This window comes from Gigantopelta aegis, chromosome 6 (assembly GCF_016097555.1).
Source record: "Gigantopelta aegis isolate Gae_Host chromosome 6, Gae_host_genome, whole genome shotgun sequence".
Taxonomy (NCBI): domain Eukaryota; kingdom Metazoa; phylum Mollusca; class Gastropoda; order Neomphalida; family Peltospiridae; genus Gigantopelta; species Gigantopelta aegis.
In genome coordinates this window covers 46,476,516-46,500,814 of record NC_054704.1, presented here as the reverse complement: position 1 = coordinate 46,500,814, position 24,299 = coordinate 46,476,516, and the positions used below count along the sequence as shown (strand labels likewise).

Here is a 24,299-nt window from a genome sequence, read left to right as displayed (position 1 = left end):
GACATTCTTGAGTTTGCTGCAATTTTAAAGATGTTATCGACTAACAGAGACTTTTAGACGACTAATTACATGTCAAATATATTTTTCTGCATAAAATATTATATTAGTGGGTGTATATTAAAAGTGTTTCTGATCGTTCTAATAATTGTACTAGGTTAAATTAAAAAAAAAAAAAATCCTAACAGAGACTTTTTAACGATTGTAATTACATATTAATATAAAATATTAGAGGCTGTATATTAAATGTGTTTCTGATCATTCTAATATTTGTATTAGGTTAAATTTCATTTTATTTTGTAAAACAGAAACAAAAATTCGTACGTACGAAATTATTTGAAGACAAATTCCAGTTTGGACTTCTTACAAATATTAAGACGACCAGAAACACATTGAATATACAGACACTGATGTTCTAATCAAGAAAATATATTTAATTTTTAAGTTTAATCGTAGAAATATTTTATTAGTCGAAAATATCTTACAATGCAGAAAACTCAGGAATGTCCCTTTAACGTTTCACACAGGTCTGTATTAAAGGATGACAGGTGATCAATCTGATTAAAATTAGCTCTACTGGTCTCACCAGTAGATCTAACAGCATTGCATGGGCTCCCATGTCCAGGTGACATTTCATCTATAAATAACAATTTAAATATCGACCAATTAAACTTCGCCTTTTATAACGTTATTCGGGAGCATACAAATTCTAAAAATATCGGTCGAGACTATTTATGCAACAGGCGAACTTGTTGGTCTATTTCAACATTGAAAAAGCAGGGGGAAATGTGCAGTAATAAACTCTGGATTGTATACTAGTATAAACAGATTTTATGGCTATACCATCACGGGTTTTTTCCCGTCTTAATGATGATGATGATGATGATAACCAGTTTAACGTGCCTAGTGGTATATCACTAGGGTTTCGAACACGCCCATCCCGAGTCTGACCTCCGATAAGATCGGTGGCCGGACTCGGGATGTGTGTGTGTGTGTGGGGGGGGGGGGGGGGGGTAGTGTTGAAAATGGACAGAATTTTGAAAATAGCAATTAGTCAAAAGTTAATAGAATAAAAAAAATAATAAAAAAATTACAAGCCAAAAATAAAGAGAATTGACTGCTCGGCCGAATATTTATATAATTTGGAGCATTTTAGAAGGACAGTCCAAAAATAAATAAGAGAAAGAAGAGAGGATCGGACTATTTAATAATATTAAAAAAAAAGAGAAGTAATTTCGACATAAAATTTTGAACAAAAGTCTAAATGTTTAAAGTCCGATATATATGTCCACGTGAGTGGCCTCGTTAAGGCCGTTGGAGGTTGGTCTACGGCGAACCGATGAGCGGAGAGCCGGCAAAGGCGGGGATGAAGTGCTTCCATCTCTGGTCGGCGAGGATGGTTATGACACTCCGGTAGTCGTTGCCGAAAAGGGCCTTGACGATCATGTGGATGGTGTGATCCATCTCTCTAACCAGGACCGCTTGTCGGTAGACTCTTTCTAGGCGCTGAGTTAGTACCAACCCCGTCTTGCCGGCTGTAGATTTGATGGTGTGTTGCTCGTAAGCGCTTCCATCAGGCAGTTGTTTCAGTTCTGGTTTCACTAGTCCGCCCATCAGTGATGCCGGATCCGAGGTGTCCCCCTGCACGAAATTCAGGAAGCCGGACCTGATTTTCCCGATCTGAACTTTCCAGACGGCTTCCGAGTCGGAGGTGGACGGTGATTGTGAAGGTGGAGGCCGGGCCTTGTCAGGTTGGTCGCTCGGCTGAGCGACGGCCTTCCTCTTTCCAACGGCGGCTGATCGGGCCGGTGGCTTGACGACTGGCAGTACCGGGGATACCGGCCAGTTCTGTCTGGACCACGTAGTGGTCGGCGATGGAGGGCCTTTACGGGGCGTCTCACACACCGCGGTGTTGAGTCTGTCCCTCTCGGTGGTCGACGGTTCCGGCGTAGCAGGTTTCCTCAACTCAGGCTAGGCTGGGGGCGGCGTCGCAGAAGGGACCGCCGCTGGCGGCTGAGCCGCCAGTTTTGGTCCCCCCCCTCCCCCCGTGCCGTTCCTGGCGCGCTTTTCCTCTTCCTTCATCTCCTCTTCTTCTGTACGATCGCGTCGCCGTACACCAAAGCCACGGAAGCCCGTGACCCGGTGTAAGTGACGCGATATTCAAGTAGCTTCCCGTAACTCAGTAAGAGTCCCCCCAGGTGGGGGGGGGGGGTAACTCGAGAGTACATGGCGAGACGTCTGTCCTCATCGCAAGTTAGCTTGGAATTTTATATTGAAATTAGTTTCCGGCATACTTCGTAATTTACCCGAATCATTCCGTATACCCTCGGCATAATCCCGAATGTTTTCAAATTCTTTTCAAATCACTGGCATGATTTTGCAAGTAAGGTTTTGATTGGTCGAACGAAAGGTCAACTGGATATGATCGAGCTCCAACGTGCTGCTGTTAGCTCCACATGAGCTAATTTTAATTAGATTGACCCGCTGATCCTCCCCAACTATGATAGTGGCCATAGTTGACCAACAATTTTGCACATACTAAGACGATTATTTAAGTATAGGCCTAGTTTTAAAAAATCTAACTTTCTTTCATGGTCAGAAATATGTATGATCCTAAGCAACCTTTATGTCATTTAACCTTTAATATTTGGCACTGTTATGCCCTGTTAGTGAGTAATTTTTCAACTAAGCATACTAGTTTTAAATAAAATTATAATTTGTGCCCCTTCTCCCCACCCTCTAGTTTGGAGTAGAGTTGTCGTGTTGTTAAATATAGAAAAGCGAACTAACGTCATGCTAACTACATACATGTATAATTTACATTTATCGATTGGTAAATTTAGAAGTAATTTCTTAGTTCAAAGTGGTAGAACTAAATTAACAAACATTATATATACATGAATGAGGGGGTATATACATATTTTTACATTTATTTATAATAAATAACTACTAGGTAATCGATTCCACACTTAATATTTTAATAAATTATTCTGGAATAAATAGCGAACTTGTACCTTGCACACTGTGTTACAAACGGATCGAATCGCGTCCAGTAAAACTAGCTTCCTGTGTTACCATGCCGTAAGAAATCTCATGAAATAAACAGAGAGAGAGAGAGAGAGAGAGAGAGAGAGAGAGAGAGAGAGAGAGAGAGAGAGAGAGAGAGAGAGAGAGAGAGAGAGAGAGAGAGAGAAAATTGCATTAAAAAAAAATATATATAATAAAACTGCTACCAACAGTTCAGTTGTTTAATAATATATATATTCATTTATTTATTTATTTATTCATTTATTTATTTATTTATTTTAAAACATTTTTTTACTAATTATACCAAATCAGTCTTCTTCAATCTAATTAAAATTAGCTCCATGTAATAGTGGAGCTAATTTTAATTAGATTGAGTCTTCTTAAATGCTGTGTGGAAAGATCATTAGGTACAACTAGTCGATAAGTCGATAAATATTTAGCTTCACTGCTTTAGATCTGCGTTGAAGTGTTGCGCTCAAAATTACTCGACATCATTCTATATCTTGTTCAATCGCACGTGAAGGTAAAATGGACACTACATGTCTATATATCGAGCAAAAAGATGTTGGCAGAATCATTGGTAAAACTAATTTTATTCATTGATGTTGTTTTAATTTCAGTTTAACATTATGCTAAGAAGACAACCAAACCCATAGACCTACGACTTGTATGAGTGTGGGAGATGGTAGGGACCACATGTAGCATGGCGGCATTAATAAAACATGGCGGCGACGGTCCCTGATGATTCGCTGCACTTAAAAATGTATTAGTAATATAGTATATTTTGAAACTGCTTTGCAATTTTATTATCATTATTTGTTGAAGAAACATTTTAATTGTTACTTGAACCAACAATGATGAAAAATCGACATAACTGATGCAATAGAAAGTGCCCACGTGTAAACTACGAAAATGGAACCTTTTGTTTCCTCCTACAGATAGTTTTTTGTAAATAATTTCAGTTTTGTTTGATGTAAAAATAAAATTAAAAGTGTTTTGTAAATAACAAAATAATAGCCTACAAAAATACATGACATATTATAAGAGTAGATCTAGTATATAAAGAGTATTTTGCATCCTGTATGTAAAGTAATGTAAGCTTAAATACTTAAAATAGCTTAATTGGTATTAATCTTTAGACTACTGGATTAATTTTTACTCACATATATCACTTAAATGTTTTATAAATACATGAAATAAAGTTCATATATGAATCGGTAAGTATTATTTTTGTGTCTTTTTTTTGTAGTTTTTATTATATTTAGATCGGCTAATGGTGATTAAAATTAGGCAAAAAATCGAAAAAGTTGCGTTTACTTACGGGCATTTGTGGCCAGCTGTCCATTATTCCCGATAACAGTGGTTTTCTGACCAGATTTTTTTTTTTTAAACCCGAACTAAGATTCATATTGCAATATTAGGTAATTTTCGTTGTTGGTAAAACGATCAAATTAGCTGTCACAATCAGCTATCGATCCTTGAAAATTACCGCGACGTGCCGCCATTGTTATCAAGCGAAAATACTTGCCGAAAACCAAGGTATTTCAAGGTATTTTGAGTTGAAAAAGTCTAAACAAAAGCCACCATTTTGAAAAGAAATCTTTTTTCTTTTATTATGTTTCCGGTGAGTGTCGTGTGCAAAACGGCGGGAAATATGAATTGGGGAATGCCCTGTGTACATTATATCGACTGACGTGACGTCGGGCGGATATCTCGCCTGCAGTACTCAGAAGGTTAATAAGAGGAATCAGACACTTCGTACTGAAGCCATATCGTACCATCCATTTCATACCATGCTGCCTGGGCATTTCGTACCTTGGTCATTTCGTTCCATTGCAGAAAGTCATTTTGTACCCTAGTCATTTCATACCAGTATATAAAAAAAACAAATCGACTATAGCATAAAAGCAGTGTGTTTTAAAAAAAAACTTTATTTGGACAGTTTGAAATTCAGAACATGTTATTGTGCAGCATATCATTATTGATACCCATAATACCTGTTAACTGTTATTTCCATTTTATGTGAAAAGAGCCGTATATATGGTATTTGCTACTCTGACAACTTCAATTTTGTGTGAAATGGCTCCAGATAATTGGTCAAGAACAACATAATGGACCAACAAAATATAATTTATTTGGTCTTCTGTACAAACTTTGGACAAGTAAAATTTTGCACAGGGAAAAAAACAAGTTATACATGCATGCATTCAGACCTCGTTACAGCTTGCAATTTAGCATAACCAAAAATTATTGGCTTACGACTCGTGCGAGTTACAATTTTTATAATATAATATATGATATTGACAATACCAAAATAAATATATGATAAATAGAGTAACTATTCGTCACAAGTATTTATTAATATGGAAAATATCAACCGAGTCTGTTAATCAGTATTTATCGATGCTCTGCCAAGACAAATACCGATTAACTGATAAATTGTTATGCCATGGTACGATATGACTTTAAGTTATAGTACGAAATGACCAAGGTATGAAATGACTTTTTGCAGTGGTACAAAATTACCAAGGTACGAAATGACTTTTTGCAATGGTATGAAAAGACCAGGGTACAAAATGACCAAATTAGGTACGAAGTGACTAGCAACTAGTAAGAGATGCCATTTGTTATAGTCCAGGAACATTAGGTCAAAATTATGGGTAATCTGGAAATAAATAGTACAGAGCTGAATTTTTCAAGATAGTTGCAGAATATCATTAGTAATAACAGGGTTGAAAATTAGCGGTCGCATTGGCTAAGGGCGATAAAGAATTTTACAAAGGTAGTCCTTTGGGTGACCATAGATTTTAGTGTCTGGTGAGTATGATAATAGTATTTTTAACCCTGTAATAACATGTCAAACGTCCCCAAGTTTCCGAGGTGTGTTAACTTTACTACAGACGTAAATGTGTATTTATCGTCCCGTAACATGATTGTGTCAGTAACCTATTTTCATCTTCAACCTTTTAAACATTTGCAATCGGAATTTAAAACAAAAATAAGATTAAACAGTGCTCTACAAAGCGAGTAAAATACTTGCCATGGTGAATAAAAAAAGTCCCTGGCGACTGTCCAATAATTTTACTTTAATCTGTAAACAAAACTGGATATCGGAAAACAGTGGACCAGTAGCAATTTATCTTCTATAAAACTTGTTTTCTATCGGTAATATTTTTTTTTTAATAAAAGTTTGAGACGGGTTATATTGGACTATGAATAACGATTTTCCATTATTCAAAAGTAAACATGTTAAGGGAGGTAATACTTCATTATGACGTTATCTCCCGTAACTTTAATTTTCAGCGTTTGGAAATAATTTGGACCCAGTTCAGTTTTGGACCAAGTTGGTCCTGTCTCATTTAGAGCCCGGTTTTATGGTGTTTGAAACTCAAACGTTAATTATTTTAAATGTTTGACTTATATATGTGTTATGCTGCACTCCAATCACCTCATGCTTATTGTGATAATGGGTCCTTTCACAATAACGACTTCTCTAGTCGTGAATGTCCTTTTTAATCGTGTCGGAAGTCGTTCACCAGTGGAGGATGAAAACATGTTTCTATTTTCATGACCCTACAGTGTTCGAGATTAAACATTTTGGGCAGTATCCCAGTTGGATACTAACATTTCAAAATCTGGTATCCCACCTGATAATTTAGTATCCCACTTAAATGAAATTCATAAATAACATCGTAACAAACGTGGACAACACTGTTACTTAACGTCACCAGTAAATGACGACTTTCATTGTTTCAGCGAAAAATAAAAACGCTGGATTGAAAAAAATAAATATATTATATGGTATCCCGGTGGGATACTGGGTTATTGAAGTCTGGTATCCAAAATTAAATTCTGGTATCCCCCCGGGATACTGTTAATCTCGAACACTGCTCTACTTTAGACTGCTTTAAAGACACAACTATTTACAAAACAATGTTCATGGATTTACAAGGCAGTATGTGACGAAAATAAATATTTAAACCAAAAGTAACTTAGCCGATTGGGAACTACTAGTAATACGTTGGAAGCCTGGTAGATGTTATCACAATGCTTTTATTTAACATTTAATGAGTACTGCAATTTAAATGCATATCTTAGCAGTGTAACTAAAATATTAATTCGCTTAATTTCGTTTCATAAAATTATTGTGTATGGAATTTGCTAACGATAGTTAATAGTTGTTCACTGTTTTAGCGGAAAAGGACACAAACAGTTGTAATTACTATTTAACAACTAGGAATTACCCCTTCACAAGTTATTCGAATGCGGTCGTAATAACAATTACAACATTAGTAATGTGCTGTAAAATGGCAATAAAATCACGTGGTTTATATATTAGCTGGCTACTAAATATAAGCAGCTGCCGACTAAATATAAGCAGCTGCCGACTAAAATATTATACTCTACTGGCCAGGGAAGAGTAAGTTAGAACTTGCTTTGTAGAGGACTGTTAAATAATGTAAACAACGCAGTATCCATTTGTATGTTTGATAAACACAATAAAAGTTATATTTTATTTTAGAAATGAAAACATTTTATTTTTATTGTTTCTGCAATCTCCAACTGAAAAACCACTTACTTGGTGCTAAATTTGTCGCCTGATCAGAACGGTCATTCTGTCTTTTGTGTCTATTAACTCGTGTCTGATATTTTATCCTGAGTTGCAAATTTTATTGGTCAAAACTGATGATTTTTCAGGGGTCAAATTTTTCGCTCTTCCAATATTCCGTCGTGTAAATAAAGCACAGAATACCGAAAATTGTCTGCTTACACTTTTTCTGCAGAACAAATCCTCACGCTACTAAGACCGGTACAAAATAAACGTTTTGATCCAGACTAATGTTTGGAGTGAGTTCATTTGTAATTCCAGCTAGTACGCTGTAATGCATAGACTGGTATATAAACAATTGTTCGTTACACAATGTTGTACAGGGCAACGTAGCAGTCAGGAAAACTTGTGGTACATTAATAATTGAAGGGATAGTACATTTTTAGATGGAATAGTGCTTTTTGAAATTCACCATTCCTTTGGAATAGTGGTAAAAAAAATTTAAATTTCAACCCTTGTTTTTACTTACTGTCTTTCTTAATAAAATAAAAAAAACATTTAATGGGGGGGGGGGGGGGGGGGGGGGATATCACCGTTTTTAAAAATAACGGAAGTGGTAGTGTTAATTATTAAAAACATTTATTTTGGGTGCCATATAATATATACACCACTTTTACAAAACAAAACTATTTTTATCAGCTGACAATATCAATGCGATCAATTCATTTGATAAAATGGAAATAAAAAGAACAGAAAAATGTTATCCCACAGTAGGAGATCACTTAAAAAAACTTCTTTATTCTTTTTCAGATAACTTAAAATCTTTATAAAAATAATATTAATTGTTTAATCGGTTTAGCACAATGAATATCCGAGAATGTCGGACCGACACTGTTCTAACTGAACTACGTTTTAACTAACAGTGCATAAAAGATAAGACAGTTTGTACATCGTACCAACTTTTCAGTACTAGATACTGAGAGGCAAAATAAGGGAAACTGGTCAAAGCGAACCTCTTGTTCACTTAGCCTGCGCATGTAAGCCCTGGACTATAGATGATCATAATGCTTACTGATAACTGCAGGGCTAACTGCCACTCGCCAATTGCGAATTTTAGGAACTTTTTGGCAAATTTTATTTTAATTTAGCAGAAAAAGTGTAATATGTCATTATTGTGGGAAAAGGTTTCAGGGGTTTTTAAGTATCTCAACACACAAACAAACATAGGCAGACATTTTTACTGAATGTAGAATTTTTTTATAACTGTAGGCATGAAATAATGACTGCAATAGCAGCAACAATAGCCACCAATAATTGCTGCCTGTTGCCAACTAATGAGCACAGGTGTGGGTTAAAATAATGTCAGTGGTGTACTAAAAGGTGTTTTAGTGTTGAATACACATTAGTCATCAATTTAGTTTTTCTATATATTTGATTTTGCAGGCAAAGGTGGTTCAAAAATTAGGGATCTGCAAGATGAAAGTGGCGCTAATATAAAGGTACGTGGACATAACATGATTTCTCATATATAAAGGTATGTGAACATAACATGATTCCTTGTAAAATACTTCAGTCTTAGAGAATTGAATGAGTGGATTGTTTTTAAATTGCTGTTTTTTTGTTCATTACCTTGCTTGTTTTGTTTTGTAATTGATTTGACATGGTTAATTCAGGGCTCAAACTTAAGAACTTGTCTCCCATGGCAATTTTATAAAAAGAAAGGCCTACCGACGGCAATTTTGAGCCTGCATGGTTGAGCATGGTTTTTAAAGTGATTTTTGCAGCAAATAAACTTGACTGAAACATTATTTTTCTGTACGAAGACATATTTCAAATGTGTAAATGTTAAATACTGGCAGATACTGTACACCAGGTGTAGACATTTTGTCATTGTTGAGGAACTTTACAGACGGCACAAAGTGCCATCGGTGAAGCTTTGCTCCCTGCCTTCAGCAATTTATATCTCAACAATGGCAGGTGCCGTCATTAAGTTCGAGCCCTGTAATTCTGTGTATATGTAGTTATAGATTTTTAGTTTAATAGCATATTTACAGGTCTCTCAAATTATTCACACATTGCTTACGTTAAACTCATTTTGTGTACTCTTAATTTTGGTTTAAAGAATTAATTTAAGGCTTGGGTTCACATGGTTCTAATCAAATGGTTTACCTGAAGTGTTATTTCCCAGAGACATGTATTTACTGTACCAAACTACAAAGTATTCTACCAAAATAAAAATACGCATACATCTACTTCTTGAAATTTTCTAGTCTGAATTTCAACGTTACAATGTCATTTTGAAGGCCTCACTTTTTCATCAAATTGTAATAAAATCATTTGAATGCCCGAAACATGACATTTTACAATTTATTATACATGTTTCTTAAACATGAATGTCAGACTAAATGCTTGTGTTTGAAGATTGATATTAGAGAATCTTGGGTTTTTTAAAATTATTATAGGTACTGTAAACAGTGTTCTCGCTGCTCTATTTAAGCAGGGCGGCCCACCCTGCTATTGCATTTTGCCGCCCTCCTTTTACGTTCTCCGCCCTCCTTTATTTTTCTGCGCCCCTCTTTTTCAGCACCTATCTCCGCTATTTCCAAATGCATACTTTTCCACACATAAAAAACCCCATAACGATCAGTCTTGCACACTGGACATCAAAGGAGGAAACAAGCCACGTTGTGTACGAAAAAGCAACTGACGAAACATTTACGACAGTTGCCGCAACATAATTTAATTGTATTTTTTAACAGCCTCTATTTCGTCCCATACCTGTACTCTCGAGTGCCTAATAAGCATAGAGTCTGGACATTTGTCTAAAATCAGTTAAAAGTAGAGTGCGGAATTAGCATAGGGTGTGGAAATTAAAAAAAAACCCAATAAGAGTAGAGTGCGGAATTAGCATATGTCTGGAAATTTAGCTAAACTGTAAAAATTTACTAGTAATGAAAACAATTTGGTTTGACGTAAAAATAAAAATAAGTGTTTTGGAAATGACAAAAATAGACCATTGTTGTGTGTACATGTAATTTAGAAAACACGCAGCTTAGAAATAAATAACTTGTAGGTTATTCTTTTACGACAGGCAGCAAGGGATCTTTTATTTGCACTTCCCACACGCAGGATAGCACAAACCATGGCCTTTGTTGAACCAGTTATGGATCACTGGTCGGTGCAAGTGGCTTACACCTACCCATTGAGCCTTGCGGAGCACTCGCTCAGGGTTTGGAGTCGGTATCTGGATTTAAAATCCCATGCCTCGACTGGGATCCGAACCCAGTACCTCACATATATTCACTTAAATGTTTTATAAATACATGAAATAAAGTTCATATATGAATCAGTAAGTATTATTTTCGTGTCTTTTTTTGTAATTTTTATTATTTTAGATCTGCTAATGGTGATTAAAATTCGGCAAAAAAAAATCGAAAAAGTTGCGTTTACTTACGGGCATTTGTGGCCAGCTGTCCAGTATTTATGTCCATTATTCCTGATAACAGAGGTTTTCTGACCAGAATTTTTTTTTAAACCCGAACTAAGGTTCATATTGCAATATTTGGTAATTTTCGTTGTTGGTAAAACGATCAAATTTATTATCAAATTAGCTGTCACAATTAGCTATCGATCCCTGAAAATGACCGCGGCGTGCCGCCATTGTTGTCAAGCGAAAATACTTGCCGAAAACCACTTTTTTCTTTAATTATGTTTCCGGTGAGTGTCATGTGCAAAACGGCGGGAAATATGAATTGGGGAATGCACTGTATACAGTATATCGACTGACGTGACGTAGGGCGAGATATCTCGCCTGCAGTACTCAGAAGGTTAAACGTAGGGTGCTGAATAAGCGTAGACGCCTACATTTTTTCACAAATTTAATAAACGTAGGTGTAAGTTTATTTGGCACTCGAGAGTATCCATTTGTAAGTTTAATACACACAATCAAAGTTATATTTTTTTTTGAGCAATGAAAACATTTTTATTTTTTATGGATTTGGCAATCTCCGACTGAAAACCCCACTTATTTGGCGCCAAATTTGTCACGTGATCAGAACGGTCACTATATCTTTTGTTTCCACTAACTCGTTTGATATTTTGTCCTCAGTTACAGATATAATTGATTGTAACTGACAATTTTTACTTTCTGTCATTCTGTTTATTCAGCAGTTCTTATAACATATTGTAAACTTTTCATTTTGGGGGGATATCACTGCTTATAAAATAAACGGAAGTGGTGGTGTTTACCATTAAAATCATTCATCTTGGGTGCCAAATAATATATACACCGCCACTCCAAAAACAAAACTTTTTATCAGTTGGCGATAATATTTTATCACAGCGATTAATTCATTCGATGAAGATGGGAATAACAAAAACAAATTTCGACATTAGGGGATCACACACACACATCTTTTTTGTTCTTCGTATGTCTTGAAATCTTTATTAAAATAATATTAAAACTTTGATGGTTCAGCAAAACCGGAACTGCCAGTGAATATCAGACTGATAATCATAACATCTGTTCAATTAAAAGACGAGCCTGCGTGTATTTCGTACAAACGTGTTGTAATCAAAATAAGGAGTATGTCCTTCCACAAAGTCTATTAACACAACAACATGGTAACCACCAAAAACTCCCCCACCTCCCTACTCCCACCCCAGAATTTGAAGGCGCAGTGCTAGCGCAAGTTTGATTTAAGCATTATTTATTACTGTCAAAATACTCGTTCAATACGGTTTATGATTGACCAACAGGCAAATAAAACCTTTGAGTGAAGTCCCAATATTAACTACGAGTATAGTATCGCCACAGCATACAAGTCCAACCCAGATATTTTTTTCACTTTCACATTTTAATATAGCTTTCCAGATGGTTCATCCACCGGACAGTTCGTCCACGGATGATCGTCCACTCACCTCAGACAATTTCGTCCACTCGATTACTGCATTTTTAAAAAACATATTAATAGTTATTTCTTTGACATTGTAATTGTTTCTTAACATTATTTTGTGGTATACAATAACCAAAAAAGTAAAATAGAGTTAGAATTCAACATTAATATCCAGTTTTTATTAACACGTCGTCTTCAATTCCAATTTAATTAAATGTTGTTTTAGACGCTACTGGATCCAACTTGGTGAAACAAGCTTAAGCTAATTACTTCACAATATCACAATAGAGGACACCTGTACACTTAATTGGTAAAGCAAACAGAAACCAACAAGTTGAAAGGGAAGGGCTAAAGATTATCTTTACTGGGCATATTGTACTAAAAACATCTTACGACATGTAGCGTGAAAGGCGTACATTATAGAAACAAGCAATAACCGAATAAATAGAAACGCCAAAGAATTATGTCTGCAGAGCATTGTTGCAAAAACATCTACCAAGCGTAATCTAATGCAATATAATTTATTTTCACCTTTGTAAATTTATGACACAGCAAAAAAAATACGGGGTAAAATATATCTAATCATTTATTTAGCCCCCACGTACATGTAGTACACATTATTTAGTCCGTGGATGAAATGTACTGGGGAAATAAAAACCCAGTGGACAAATCGTCCGGGACTGATTTTTTGTAGTGGACGAATCGTCCGTCTGCATCCCTTAATATATTGTGATGTCCAATTTTCATCAGCCTTCAATTTCGCATGGAATTTATTTTCACAAGTTTTATAAAAACGCGAAAATAAAAATATACTACTCAAAAGAATTTAATCAGACGATATTTTCGACATTATTTTCTGAATGTCAATTATATTAGCTAGACCATAATGTCACGCATGGTATTGTTCCATTTTGACGAAAGTGGGTCTAAGCAACCCATAAATGAAATAAAATCCACTGTCATTGACACTGTCGATTAGTTCTAATGGCGAAAACATGCTTACATTTGCACGTAAATTAGGGCGAAAGCGAAAGGTCTGCTAAGTGCCCATAACTTGCTTTTTCACAAAGCGCATCATTTGCACGCTTTGCATGTGTATTCCATGTTCCCAATGCTGAATTTCCGTATAATTGGAGCTTGCGTTCGTGTACGGTGCACACTCCAAATTCGACAATGGTACAACGGTACAACGTCAACTGACTATCGAAGATCGAGGAAGGGCTATTGCTTGGCTTCAGGATGGCAATACACAAAGAAATGTTGCTCTGAGACTTGGTGTCAGTCAGAGTGTCGTTGGCCAACTGTGGCAACGGTACCAAGCAACTAATTCTGTTCGAAATCGTCCACGTTCGGGAAGACCCCGAAGCACTACAAATAGAGCGGACCGCTACATCACCAATATGGCTCTACGTCAACGCACAACCACTGCACGCCGATTACATGACAATCTGTGGACTGGGACTGGAACTCGAGTGTTTGATCAAACCATACGCAATCGTCTGAGAGCCAATAATCTACGTTGCCGTCGCCAGGCTGTTCGACCACCACTCCTACCATGTCACAGAACGGCCAGACGCCATTGGTGCACGCTTCATCTGCGGTGGCAACGTGTTCAGTGGGGTCGAGTGATGTTCACTGATGAGTCCAGGTTTAGTCTCCAGTTCAACGACAGTCGGGTTCGTGTCTATAGACGTCCTGGGGAGCGCTTCGCTGGCGTTAACGTTAGGCAACGTCACCGGTTCGGTGGTGGCAGCGTCATGGTGTGGGGCGGCATCTCTATCCACCACAGGACCCCCCTCTTATGTGGTGGATGGCAATCTGAATGGAATCCGCTATCTGAATGAGATTATCCGGCCGTTGGTTCTCCCAGGCCTTCAGCAGATTGGCGGCGGGGCAGTTCTGCAGGATGACAATGCCAGACCCCACCGCGCCAGGGTGGTAACAGACTTTCTCAGACAACAAGGTATCGCCAGGATGGATTGGCCAGCATATTCGCCTGACTTGGCCCCAATAGAGTGGGCCTGGGACGAATTAGGCAGGAGAGTTCGGGATAACCATGCCCCTCCGGCCAACCTTCATGATCTGGGTCAACTTCTTATGGCAGAGTGGCAGGCCATTCCCCAAGAGTTCTTCAGACGTCTGATCAACAGCATGAGGCAACGATGTGTCGAGTGTATTCGCGCCAGGGGTGGATTCACACACTATTAAATGAATGTTCTAATGTGTAAAATCCATGTTTGACAACCTTCAACTTTGACAGCACGTCATGTGACTTTCTTGTATACAGTGACGTTTATTTGTTGTTTTTTGTAAATATGGAACAATAAATAAAAAAATTGGTGTAGTTTACATCATCAATCTAATACTCTGAAACTTATTTGGTTATAAATTTTTGACCCTTAAATTCTTTTGAGTAGTATATTTTATGGTATTTAATCCATGGTAATAAATTGTATGCTGTGTCATTTGAACACCCAATTTCCAGTCCTATTGAGAAAGAGTGATTTAGAAAAATTAACAACAATGGTGTTTCCTTTTTTTTCACCACATTTGGTATTCTTTCACAACAGGTCTGTTTAATGAGTTCTGCTTTTGGCCTCTGGAGAATACTCAACCCTTCGAGATTAGTGGAGATCACAGATTTCTAGTGTATAACCTAGACATGAATGTGTCAAGATCTCCAGCTTGGAGAACAAGTCAAAGTAGAGACTGTAAAATGTTTAGAATAATTCTGGGTGTGACGTAGCCCAGTAGTAAGCACTCGTTTGATGTGCGGTCTGTTTAGGATCGATTCCCATCGGTGGACTCATTGGGCTATTTCTTGTTCCAGCCAGTGCACAATGACTGGTATATTAAAGACCATGATACTGTTTGGGATGTTGCATATAAAAGATACTTTGCTACTAATGGAAAATGTTGTGGATTTCCTCTCTTCGACTATACGTCCAAATTACCAAATAGCCGATGATTAATAAATCAATGTGCTCTAGTGGTGTCATTGAACAAAAAGAAACTTTTAACATTAAAATGATTAATTTTGACAAAGGCCAGTTTGGTATGTTTATCAGTTTCACTTGGTGTTTTTGTTTGTCAAAACTGATTACATGTAATTGTATTTTTACAGGTGCACAGCAGAGATGTTCAGCGAGGGGAACAAGTGAAAGTTGAGATCACAGGGAGTCAGGACTGCCAAATGAGAGCAAAAGAATTGATTGATAATATTACTGAGAACAGTAAGTATGAATTTGGTAATTTTTACACTTTGTCCAGGAAGTGTCCTGTGAATGATGTTGCCACTAACAGTGGGTGTCATTTGTCAAATAAAATTTTTTTTATCAGGTATTCAGGGAACAATATTTCAAAATCTTTAGGTAACCGAAAGTCAGTTGACATGAATTTTACTGAGGAAACTGATTGTTAGGTTACGTGAATAGTTCTTGTAACCGATAAGTTAGGCCTATCTAATCCTAAAACACTTGAACTATGGTTCAGTGCTACATTGGTGGTTCAAAAACATAAACTGACTTTCACTTTAATTACTAATATATGGTACTTTTAATTTTAGAATGTAATTATTCACCATGTAACTGATTGGCGGTTCTCGTAATTTTAAAGTTGCGTAACCGACACACGAACAGAACAACAGTTCTCATGAAATATTGTGCCCTGGTATTGTTAGCATTATTTGTTTATAATTTTTTTTTTTTTTTATTTAAATATAAATACTCTGTGACATGCACCAAGATACCGTAACTATGGTAACTTAAGAAAATAGAACCACTGCAAAATAATACGAGAAGAGCTAACACCTTTGAAAAGGACAGATTTTGTAAACATGAACTAAGTAGATTGGAGCAGGGTGCTTTTAGTAATCTAGTGTGGGAGCTTCAGTTTGATAGCTAAAAATATCATCAGTATTTTCATGTTTCCCAAGAGTGGAAAATGGGTAATACCCTCAAAATGACGTAAATTTTATGGATTCCTCTTGCACAACACGGCTGGAGAAAAAAAATCGATACATGGTATACTTTTTTTTGCTGCATGGCTAGCACCCATGTCAATGTCTGATTTTACTGGGTGGGCCCACTAGGCTATTTCTCGTTCCAACCAGTGCACCGCGACTGATATATCAAAGGCTGTGGTATGTGCTGTCCTGTCTGGGATGGTGCATATAAAACTTCCCTTGGTACTAATGAAAAAATGTAGTGGGTTTCTTCTCTGACTTTTAAAATGACTGATATCCAATAAATCAGTGTGCTCTAGTGTGTAGTTAAACAAAACAAACCTCTTTTTTTTCACTGCATGGCAGCAGCAATAGCTACATGTGTAAAATGTACCAATGGAAAGGGAGCCTCACTGTCATTACATTTTATTTGTAGCACTGGTTGTAGTGTTTATCTTAAAGGGACACGCCCTAGTTACGGCTAGTTGTTAACCATTACGGCGTTGTTTTTCGCTATTAAACCCCATTTTTCACAAATAAAATTGCATTTTACTTACATTTTATTATTTAGAAAACACATTTCCATTCACCTGAAGTGCTTTTTGGTAATCCTGGTAATCCTGATGTTTGTAAAACCACGAAATGCATTTTTTGTATTTCTTAACAGGCGTGCACTCGAAAAGAAAAAAAACGTTAAGCAAGCGAGGTCCAATCTATTTTTAGAGCGAATCTCCCTGTGTAAACGCCACAGACGTTGGTATACCACGTGACCGTTATCATTTTTGGTTCGGTTTGTTTTCTCGCGCACGGTTCGCACAATCAACATCCGATTTGTTGTCGTTAAGTCTTACGATATCTGGAGAGGGGATACAACCAGGACAGAACAGTTGGAACATGTCCAGGAGAGGTGAAAAGAACGCACCCCAAGTCTGTGCGCACTCTGTGAAATTTGTAGTGACGTAGGCATTGTTGTGCTTCGAGCGACATCTACCGGTGACATCAGAATACTAACTTTCAAAATTATTTCAAGCAATTGGGACATGGGGATTCCCATGGTATTTATCGATATAACACCTGCTTTTTCACTCCATTTGATAAAAACGTGATCTAAGTGTGTTACAGGTTTGTAGATTAATCAAATTATAATTTATTTTCGCTGGATGGAACTAGGGTGTGCGGCTTTAAGTTTGTCTCTAAATTTTATTAATTTTAATGGTCAATAATAAGTAACTTGAAGTAGCGATTATTTGTAGCGATTATTCATTCTAACTGGTTGTTGTTGCATTGTGATATTGACATTTTTATTAAATTTCTTTTCAGGTTATGGATATGGTGACAGGTTCGTAACATTTTACTCTTTACCATTTTAACCATTTTACAAATTTATGTCTTTCAAACAAGTGATAAACATTTTGTCATTCTGGAAAAGATGGCCTCTTTTTATTACATTACTACAGTGAAACCTGTCTAAACCAGATCACACCAGGGACCTAATATTTATCTGGTTTAGATGGGATCTGGTGTTTAAAGGGTCGCGTTTTAGAATGCAGAGTTATTTCCCTTGACAGCATAAAATTCATAACTGTAAACGAACATGTCCGAGAATTTGCAAATGAATGTGATTATCGGGCTAATAATAATGTCGCTATATCCCAATTTTGTTAGGTATCTTCCTTATTTATGAACCGACATTAAAACAAATAAAATCAATAGATTTCAATGTAATTTAATTTTTACCACAATTAAGATTGCCTACGTTTAGCCTGTGGTGGCAGAGACATTTTCGTTCTTTCTTAGTAAAATTTAGTGTGCTTATTTCTCGTTTCTGTCGCAGAAAAGATAACACTTTCTGTTAATCTTTAGTGTACAAGATACAAATTAAGTTACATGTGTGTATTTAACTCTAAATTTAGTTTGTTTCTAGCATTGTACTCTCAGTGTGTCAGTATTTCATTATCTAAGTGCATTGACCAAAAATCAAAAGTGGAAATTAATGTGTGAGTATCTGAGATTTGTTTAAAGATGAAAAGAATTTGCACTGCACCAGACAATGCAATTGAAAACAATCGAGCATTAATCACTCTGTGTGCTAAGCTGGGCTGAGACCACAGAAATCAGTGATACTTGATGCTGCACGACACATATTCCGGTTAGCATTGTTTTCTGGTGTTTTCGTTAAGTTGATTCTTCATTCATTTACACTGTCGGTTTGTTCCGGTTAATTAGTTGAGGCTTTTACAATTCTGAACAAAAAATCTGTCCGGTTTCCGAAATGGACATGTTCCGGTATTATCAGGTTTTTAATACATGGTTTAAATAAGAGAAGATTTGGGACCATGAAATTTGGCCGGTTTTGACAGGATTTTGGTATGTTCAGGGTCCGGTTTACACAGGTTTCACTGTATTACGTTGGCATCATTTGTTAATTCAAAATTGAGAATCATAAATGTACTGTGAATGTTTTAACGTGAATATTTTTAACAAATATATATTTTGTTTATGTAATATTTCAGGCAATACGGAGGTGATCGAGGGGGTGGAGGAGGAGGAGGAGGAGGAGGAGGTAAAACATTTTGATTACATATTTTGCTTGCCTCGCACAATCTTCTTTGTTTTGTCTTTTTAATTTTGTTTACATAGGGAACTTGCTAACTTATAGCGTAGGTACATAAGTACACGGGGGGGGGGGGGGGGGGGGGGGGGGGGGGGGGGGGGGGGGGGGGGGGGGGGGGGGGGGGTAAAAAAATTATGATTCACGTTGCATCTAAATTTAATAACAGTATCTTAAATGTTTTGTTAACTAAATTTACATCCACAAGTCTTTTTACTGCACTATTACTACATTGCAAAGTTTTAAGTGACCAATATTTTTATGGTTTTCTAAATATTTGACTGGATAATAGCCAATTGCTAATTTTTATCTAAGGTAGAACTTCCTAAATATATTTTTAATTTCAAGGAAATGCTCTACAAATATGAAAGTTGTCTTTTTTTAAAAAAAAACATTAGTATGCAGTTTATAACCATAAAAATGTTGGTACTGCAATTTTAACCATTTCTACTTGGTTAATAAAATACAATAGTGAGTTTTTATAAATGCACCAGTAACTATTTAACAGTATCCATCCACCCTCCTGCAAGACATTGGTGATATGACAACATTGTCAATGTCATTCTTTTTAAGTGCAGTGTGTCCGGTAGACGCAGAAAGTGTCTGTCCGTTGGGCCCCATACTACAGAATTATTGGCCAGCATCTCTCAAAGCTGTTTGTAACTTGTTCCTCTTTGTTTGTATCAAGATCATGCATGTTCTTAATTGAGGTAAGTTGCACCTCGGTGTGATACTTGCAGTTCACATTTCAGTAACATTGGCACAAGAGCTGAAGTTTATGAAAAGACGATGTCACAGTTCAGGAAAGAGAATCTGTCAAGATTTGGCACTGAATTTATAGGCATCGGCAAATATAGGAAAACTCAGTTTTATTATTAATTTAATGGTCTGAGAATATTGGTCATAAGATTGGATTGTGCATGAGATTTAATTTACATAAATGACTATAAATTAGGTGCCATTAATGGCGGGTGTTTTTTACACTTTACTTTTTATATATCCTTGAAGAACTGCATTGTATCTTAAGCAAATTTCTTTTGCCAAAACTTTCCTGATTTGCCGAGTCTGCATCATTTAAAATTTTATGTAGCTTTGTAAATGGAGTGTTGGTTAAACAAAACAATAAAAAAAATTTAATTTCTTTTCTTTTTAGGTTACAGAGATGATTACAGGTTTGTAGTTTGCGTTCTTTTTAATTTTAGATCAGAACTCACACCTTTGTCATTATTCCCTCGTGACAATTCGTCAAAAGGATAGTCTCAACCATACATATATAGGAATTAGTTCATGGCATCTTGAATGAGTTTACCGGCCTCGGTGGCGTCGTGGCAGGCCATCGGTCTACAGGCTGGTAGGTACTGGGTTCGGATCCCAGTCGAGGCATGGGATTTTTAATCCAGATACCGACTCCAAACCCTGAGTGAGTGCTCCGCAAGGCTCAATGGGTAGGTGTAAACCACTTGCACCGACCAGTGATCCATAACTGGTTCAACAAAGGCCATGGTTTGTGCTATCCTGCCTGTGGGAAGAGCAAATAAAAGATCCCTTGCTGCTAATCGGAAGAGTAGCCCATGTAGTGGCGACAGCGGGTTTCCTCTCAAAATCTGTGTGGTCCTTAACCATATGTCTGACGCCATATAACCGTAAATAAAATGTGTTGAGTGCGTCGTTAAATAAAACACTTCTTTCTTGAATGAGTTCATATTTTGCCCGTTTTTGTCAAAGGTCAAGGACACTATTAATAAAAATAGAAATGCAATCATTGCTCTTGACTTCTCATCTAATTTTCATGAAACCTCACCTAGGAATAAGTTCACGGCATCGTGTATGAGTTCACATTTCGCCTCTGCGTCCATAGTCTAGGTCACTAAATATATATATATTGTCATTGATCAGACTTCATTTCTCATCCTTTAGTTTTGGAATTGTGAAATTGTGTTGGGCCTCAATAGAGAAGATGTATTGTTTTAGTAGTATTCTAGAATGCTTGTTCATCTAAGTGGTATATTAAATGCCAAAAAATTAAGAAAATGAATGGTCAGTATCTCCGTCTTGATATGATTGGTGGTTCAGGTATACATGTGAAAAATAAATTGATGTTTGTGTTCTTTATTTCAGAGGTGGCGGAGGTGGCTATGGTAGACGTGGCGGCGGAGGCGGAGGTGGAGGTGGAGGTGAGTGTATTGATAACCAGTTTATTTTTTTTTGTAACCAGCGGCCATTTGTAAATATTACTATCATAACAGAACTGTATAGAATGGGAAAATACATTCCTAGTTCATTGTTGATGCTTGTACACTTTTCTAGGTGACTAATGACGATGATAATCATCGAGCTTGGTGCATGTACAGACATTTCCTTTTGGTTTCCACCCTAATGCTTATGCATAGCTTCTGTACTCCCGACTTCAGTGGACTTGGTTTGAGTTTGAGGTTTTCCTTCTCCAAGGAGAATTTCCTTACTAGGATTCTAAGCCTCTCCAGCCCAGTTTTGATTTTGGAGTTTGCTTCTCCTAGACGGTTGTCTTTCTTGACTCGCGTCCTCTGTCCTGTCCGTATTAGTCTAGTCTCTACCCTTTGACCAGTCCATTTTGGGTGACCCTACCAGGAGCTGATGCTCCAGCTGGCATAGCTCTGAGTCATTGAGACATGCAAGCTACCTCACCACATCGAGATAGGGAGACTAATGAATTGTATTATTAACATGGTCATTATTAAATTTAATTCTGTGATCTGTGACTTTGTTGACTTTTTACAAACCAATGACAATCTGATTTTAGATAGAACAAGAAAATAGTTATCTAGGACTTTGATGTTGAGTCAGTGTACAATTACCAAGTACATTGCTGAACTTAAAATAGCAATTTCACTAAATCAAAAATAATAAAAGCCAATTTTTTTTTATTGTAGGTGGAGGAAGCAGAACATGCTACAAATGTGGAGAGGAGGGACACATATCCCGAGATTGCCCTGATGGAGGTTCTAGAGGTAGGCATTTACCCATTATTGCCTCATTTTACCACTTGATTTACATATCGGGTCATAATGTGTTTTGGGAGCCAGTTATTCTTGATCAGTACATAAAACTTAATAATGGTTATCATTTGGATGTCTGGTTTGCTTAAAATTTATGTATGATTGCATTTCCACTTTTGACTTTTGGTTAGTTTTTGGTTGCCTTTAACTCTTGTTGTTCCTTACACAACATAACATTGTTAGTATTGCACTGTGATCATTAAAAACACTGCTTAATATCAGCATCTGTATGCTTGACTGTTACTTGATGGGTCTGTTTCACTATTCAGTACCAGGTATTTATTGAAATGGCAACTTGTTAGTTGAATGTTAAGTTGACTATGGATAATTTATGCTTAAAACCTTTGTTTTTCTTTAAGGTGGTGGTGGAGGTGGAGGTGGAGGTGGAGGAAGTCGATCATGCTACAAGTGCGGCGAGGAAGGACACATTTCACGCGACTGTCCCGACAATGCTTATTGATTGTGCAGACTTTGTACATTGATTGGATAATTGGATTTATCATCAATACAAATGAAACTCACCTACTGATCGCTAGACTTTTATTGTGCACTGGTTTGATTACCAGTTTTAACATTACTTCAGAAAAAATTTAAAAACAAACAAAATAAAAACAATGTGTATCATGATGAACTGAATTTGATTTTCTTAAGTAACTACAGTACCTGTCCCTTTATTTGGTTCAAAATTGGTAAGTAACGAGGCAGTAATTTGTAAGGACAACCACTTAATACTTGGATCCTGGCAACAAACCATGTTGGGAATATTGAAATGGGATTGCATTAGTTGTGTTAACAGATCGTCATCCTCGGCGACATTTGCTTTTTCATAATGTTTGAGACTTTTTTAAAGTAATCCATGTACTCTTGACGTTTTCTGCGGGTTGTATACAGTAATTGGATATGTGTTGCACCTGTGTAATGGAACCTTGTCGAAATTAATGGCCTGTGTTGTGGCAATATGGGTTACCTATTTACATGTACTGGAAATACAAATGGCATCTTGTGTGAATCTGCTCTAATTTTAATCTATTAATAATAGCAAGGCCGTTTAAAAAATCAGTTTTCCTCCTGAGACTTGTAATGGAACTTTTTAACAATGCTTGAGATCAATGTGTATAAAAGCTTATTGTTTTTATTATTACTTTGGAAAGTTGGTACTTTTTTTATTTATGTGGAATGCTCTCAAAAATAGATGGAAAGTAAAACCATTTGTGACGCCCAATAGCTGATACGTATTTTTGTTCTGGGGTGTCGTTAAACATTCATTTATTCATTCATTCATTCGAAACAGATTTTCATGAAGCATATTGTAGTATTTTTTGCCTGCTCCATGTTGCGAGCCTTGCAAAATGTTGCGAGGCTTTACCAATAGATTTAAAATGAATGTAGTAGTTCACATTTGTCACGGTGTACCTGGCTCCTACAATGTATTTCCACTGTTGCTCATTTTAGGGTACACATAAGTAAACTTTATTTGGAAATAATACTTTGAGATGTGTCCATTATTCTATGTGCTGATGATGTAACGATGATTGTGGCTAACTTAACATAACTTGAATACAAATGCCTGTTTAAATAACGTGAATACAAATACCTGTTTAATAAAGTTGCTTACAACCAAGGAATTAATATCTTGTGTTAATTTGATTCATTAGTAATGGAGAACCATTCTATTTGAAAATGTGTTAGTACAGTGGAATTTTTTTTTTTTTTGTATTGGTTTAAATAAGGGGCGGGACGTAGTCCAGTGGTAAAGTGTTTGCTTGGGGTCGATACTAGTCATTGGGCTATTTCTTGTTCCAGCCAGTGCACCACGACTGGTATATCAAAGGCCGTGATGTGTGTGCCATCCTGTCTGGGATGTTGCATATAAAAGATCCCTTGCTACTAATAGAAAAATGTAGTGGGTTTCTTCTCCAAGACAATATGTCAAAATTGTCAAATGTTTCACATCCATTAGCCGATGATTACTATATTATATGTGCTCTAGTGGTGGTGTGAAACAAAACAAACTTTTTTTTCTTTTTTTTTTAATAAAAGTTTGTAGATTACATGGATTTGTTCAGGGTTTACATGGCTGCTAAGTAGTACTGCAGTTAAGCAGACCAAATTGTTCCCCTGAAAAATGCGGGCGAGCATCTCCCATGACCCCAAAGTTAAACCCGATTTATTGGTTCAATATTTTAGTCCTTTACCGGAGGGGACTACTTCATCTCCGTCCTATCTCTGTCGCCCATAGTTT

At 36.7% G+C, this 24,299-nt stretch overlaps 1 protein-coding gene across 1 annotated transcript; it reads left to right on the top strand.

Annotated features, from left to right (window-relative positions):
* Positions 1-3,490: 3,490 nt before the first annotated feature.
* LOC121375290 (cold shock protein 2-like) lies at positions 3,491-23,682 on the top strand. The gene is made up of 9 exons (XM_041502666.1): positions 3,491-3,604; positions 9,017-9,072; positions 15,593-15,701; positions 17,732-17,750; positions 18,925-18,974; positions 20,176-20,194; positions 21,141-21,196; positions 21,932-22,009; positions 22,417-23,682. Exons 1-9 carry the CDS (start codon positions 3,553-3,555, stop codon positions 22,515-22,517), a joined length of 540 nt encoding a protein of 179 aa, XP_041358600.1. The 5' UTR covers positions 3,491-3,552; the 3' UTR covers positions 22,518-23,682.
* Positions 23,683-24,299: the final 617 nt, after the last annotated feature.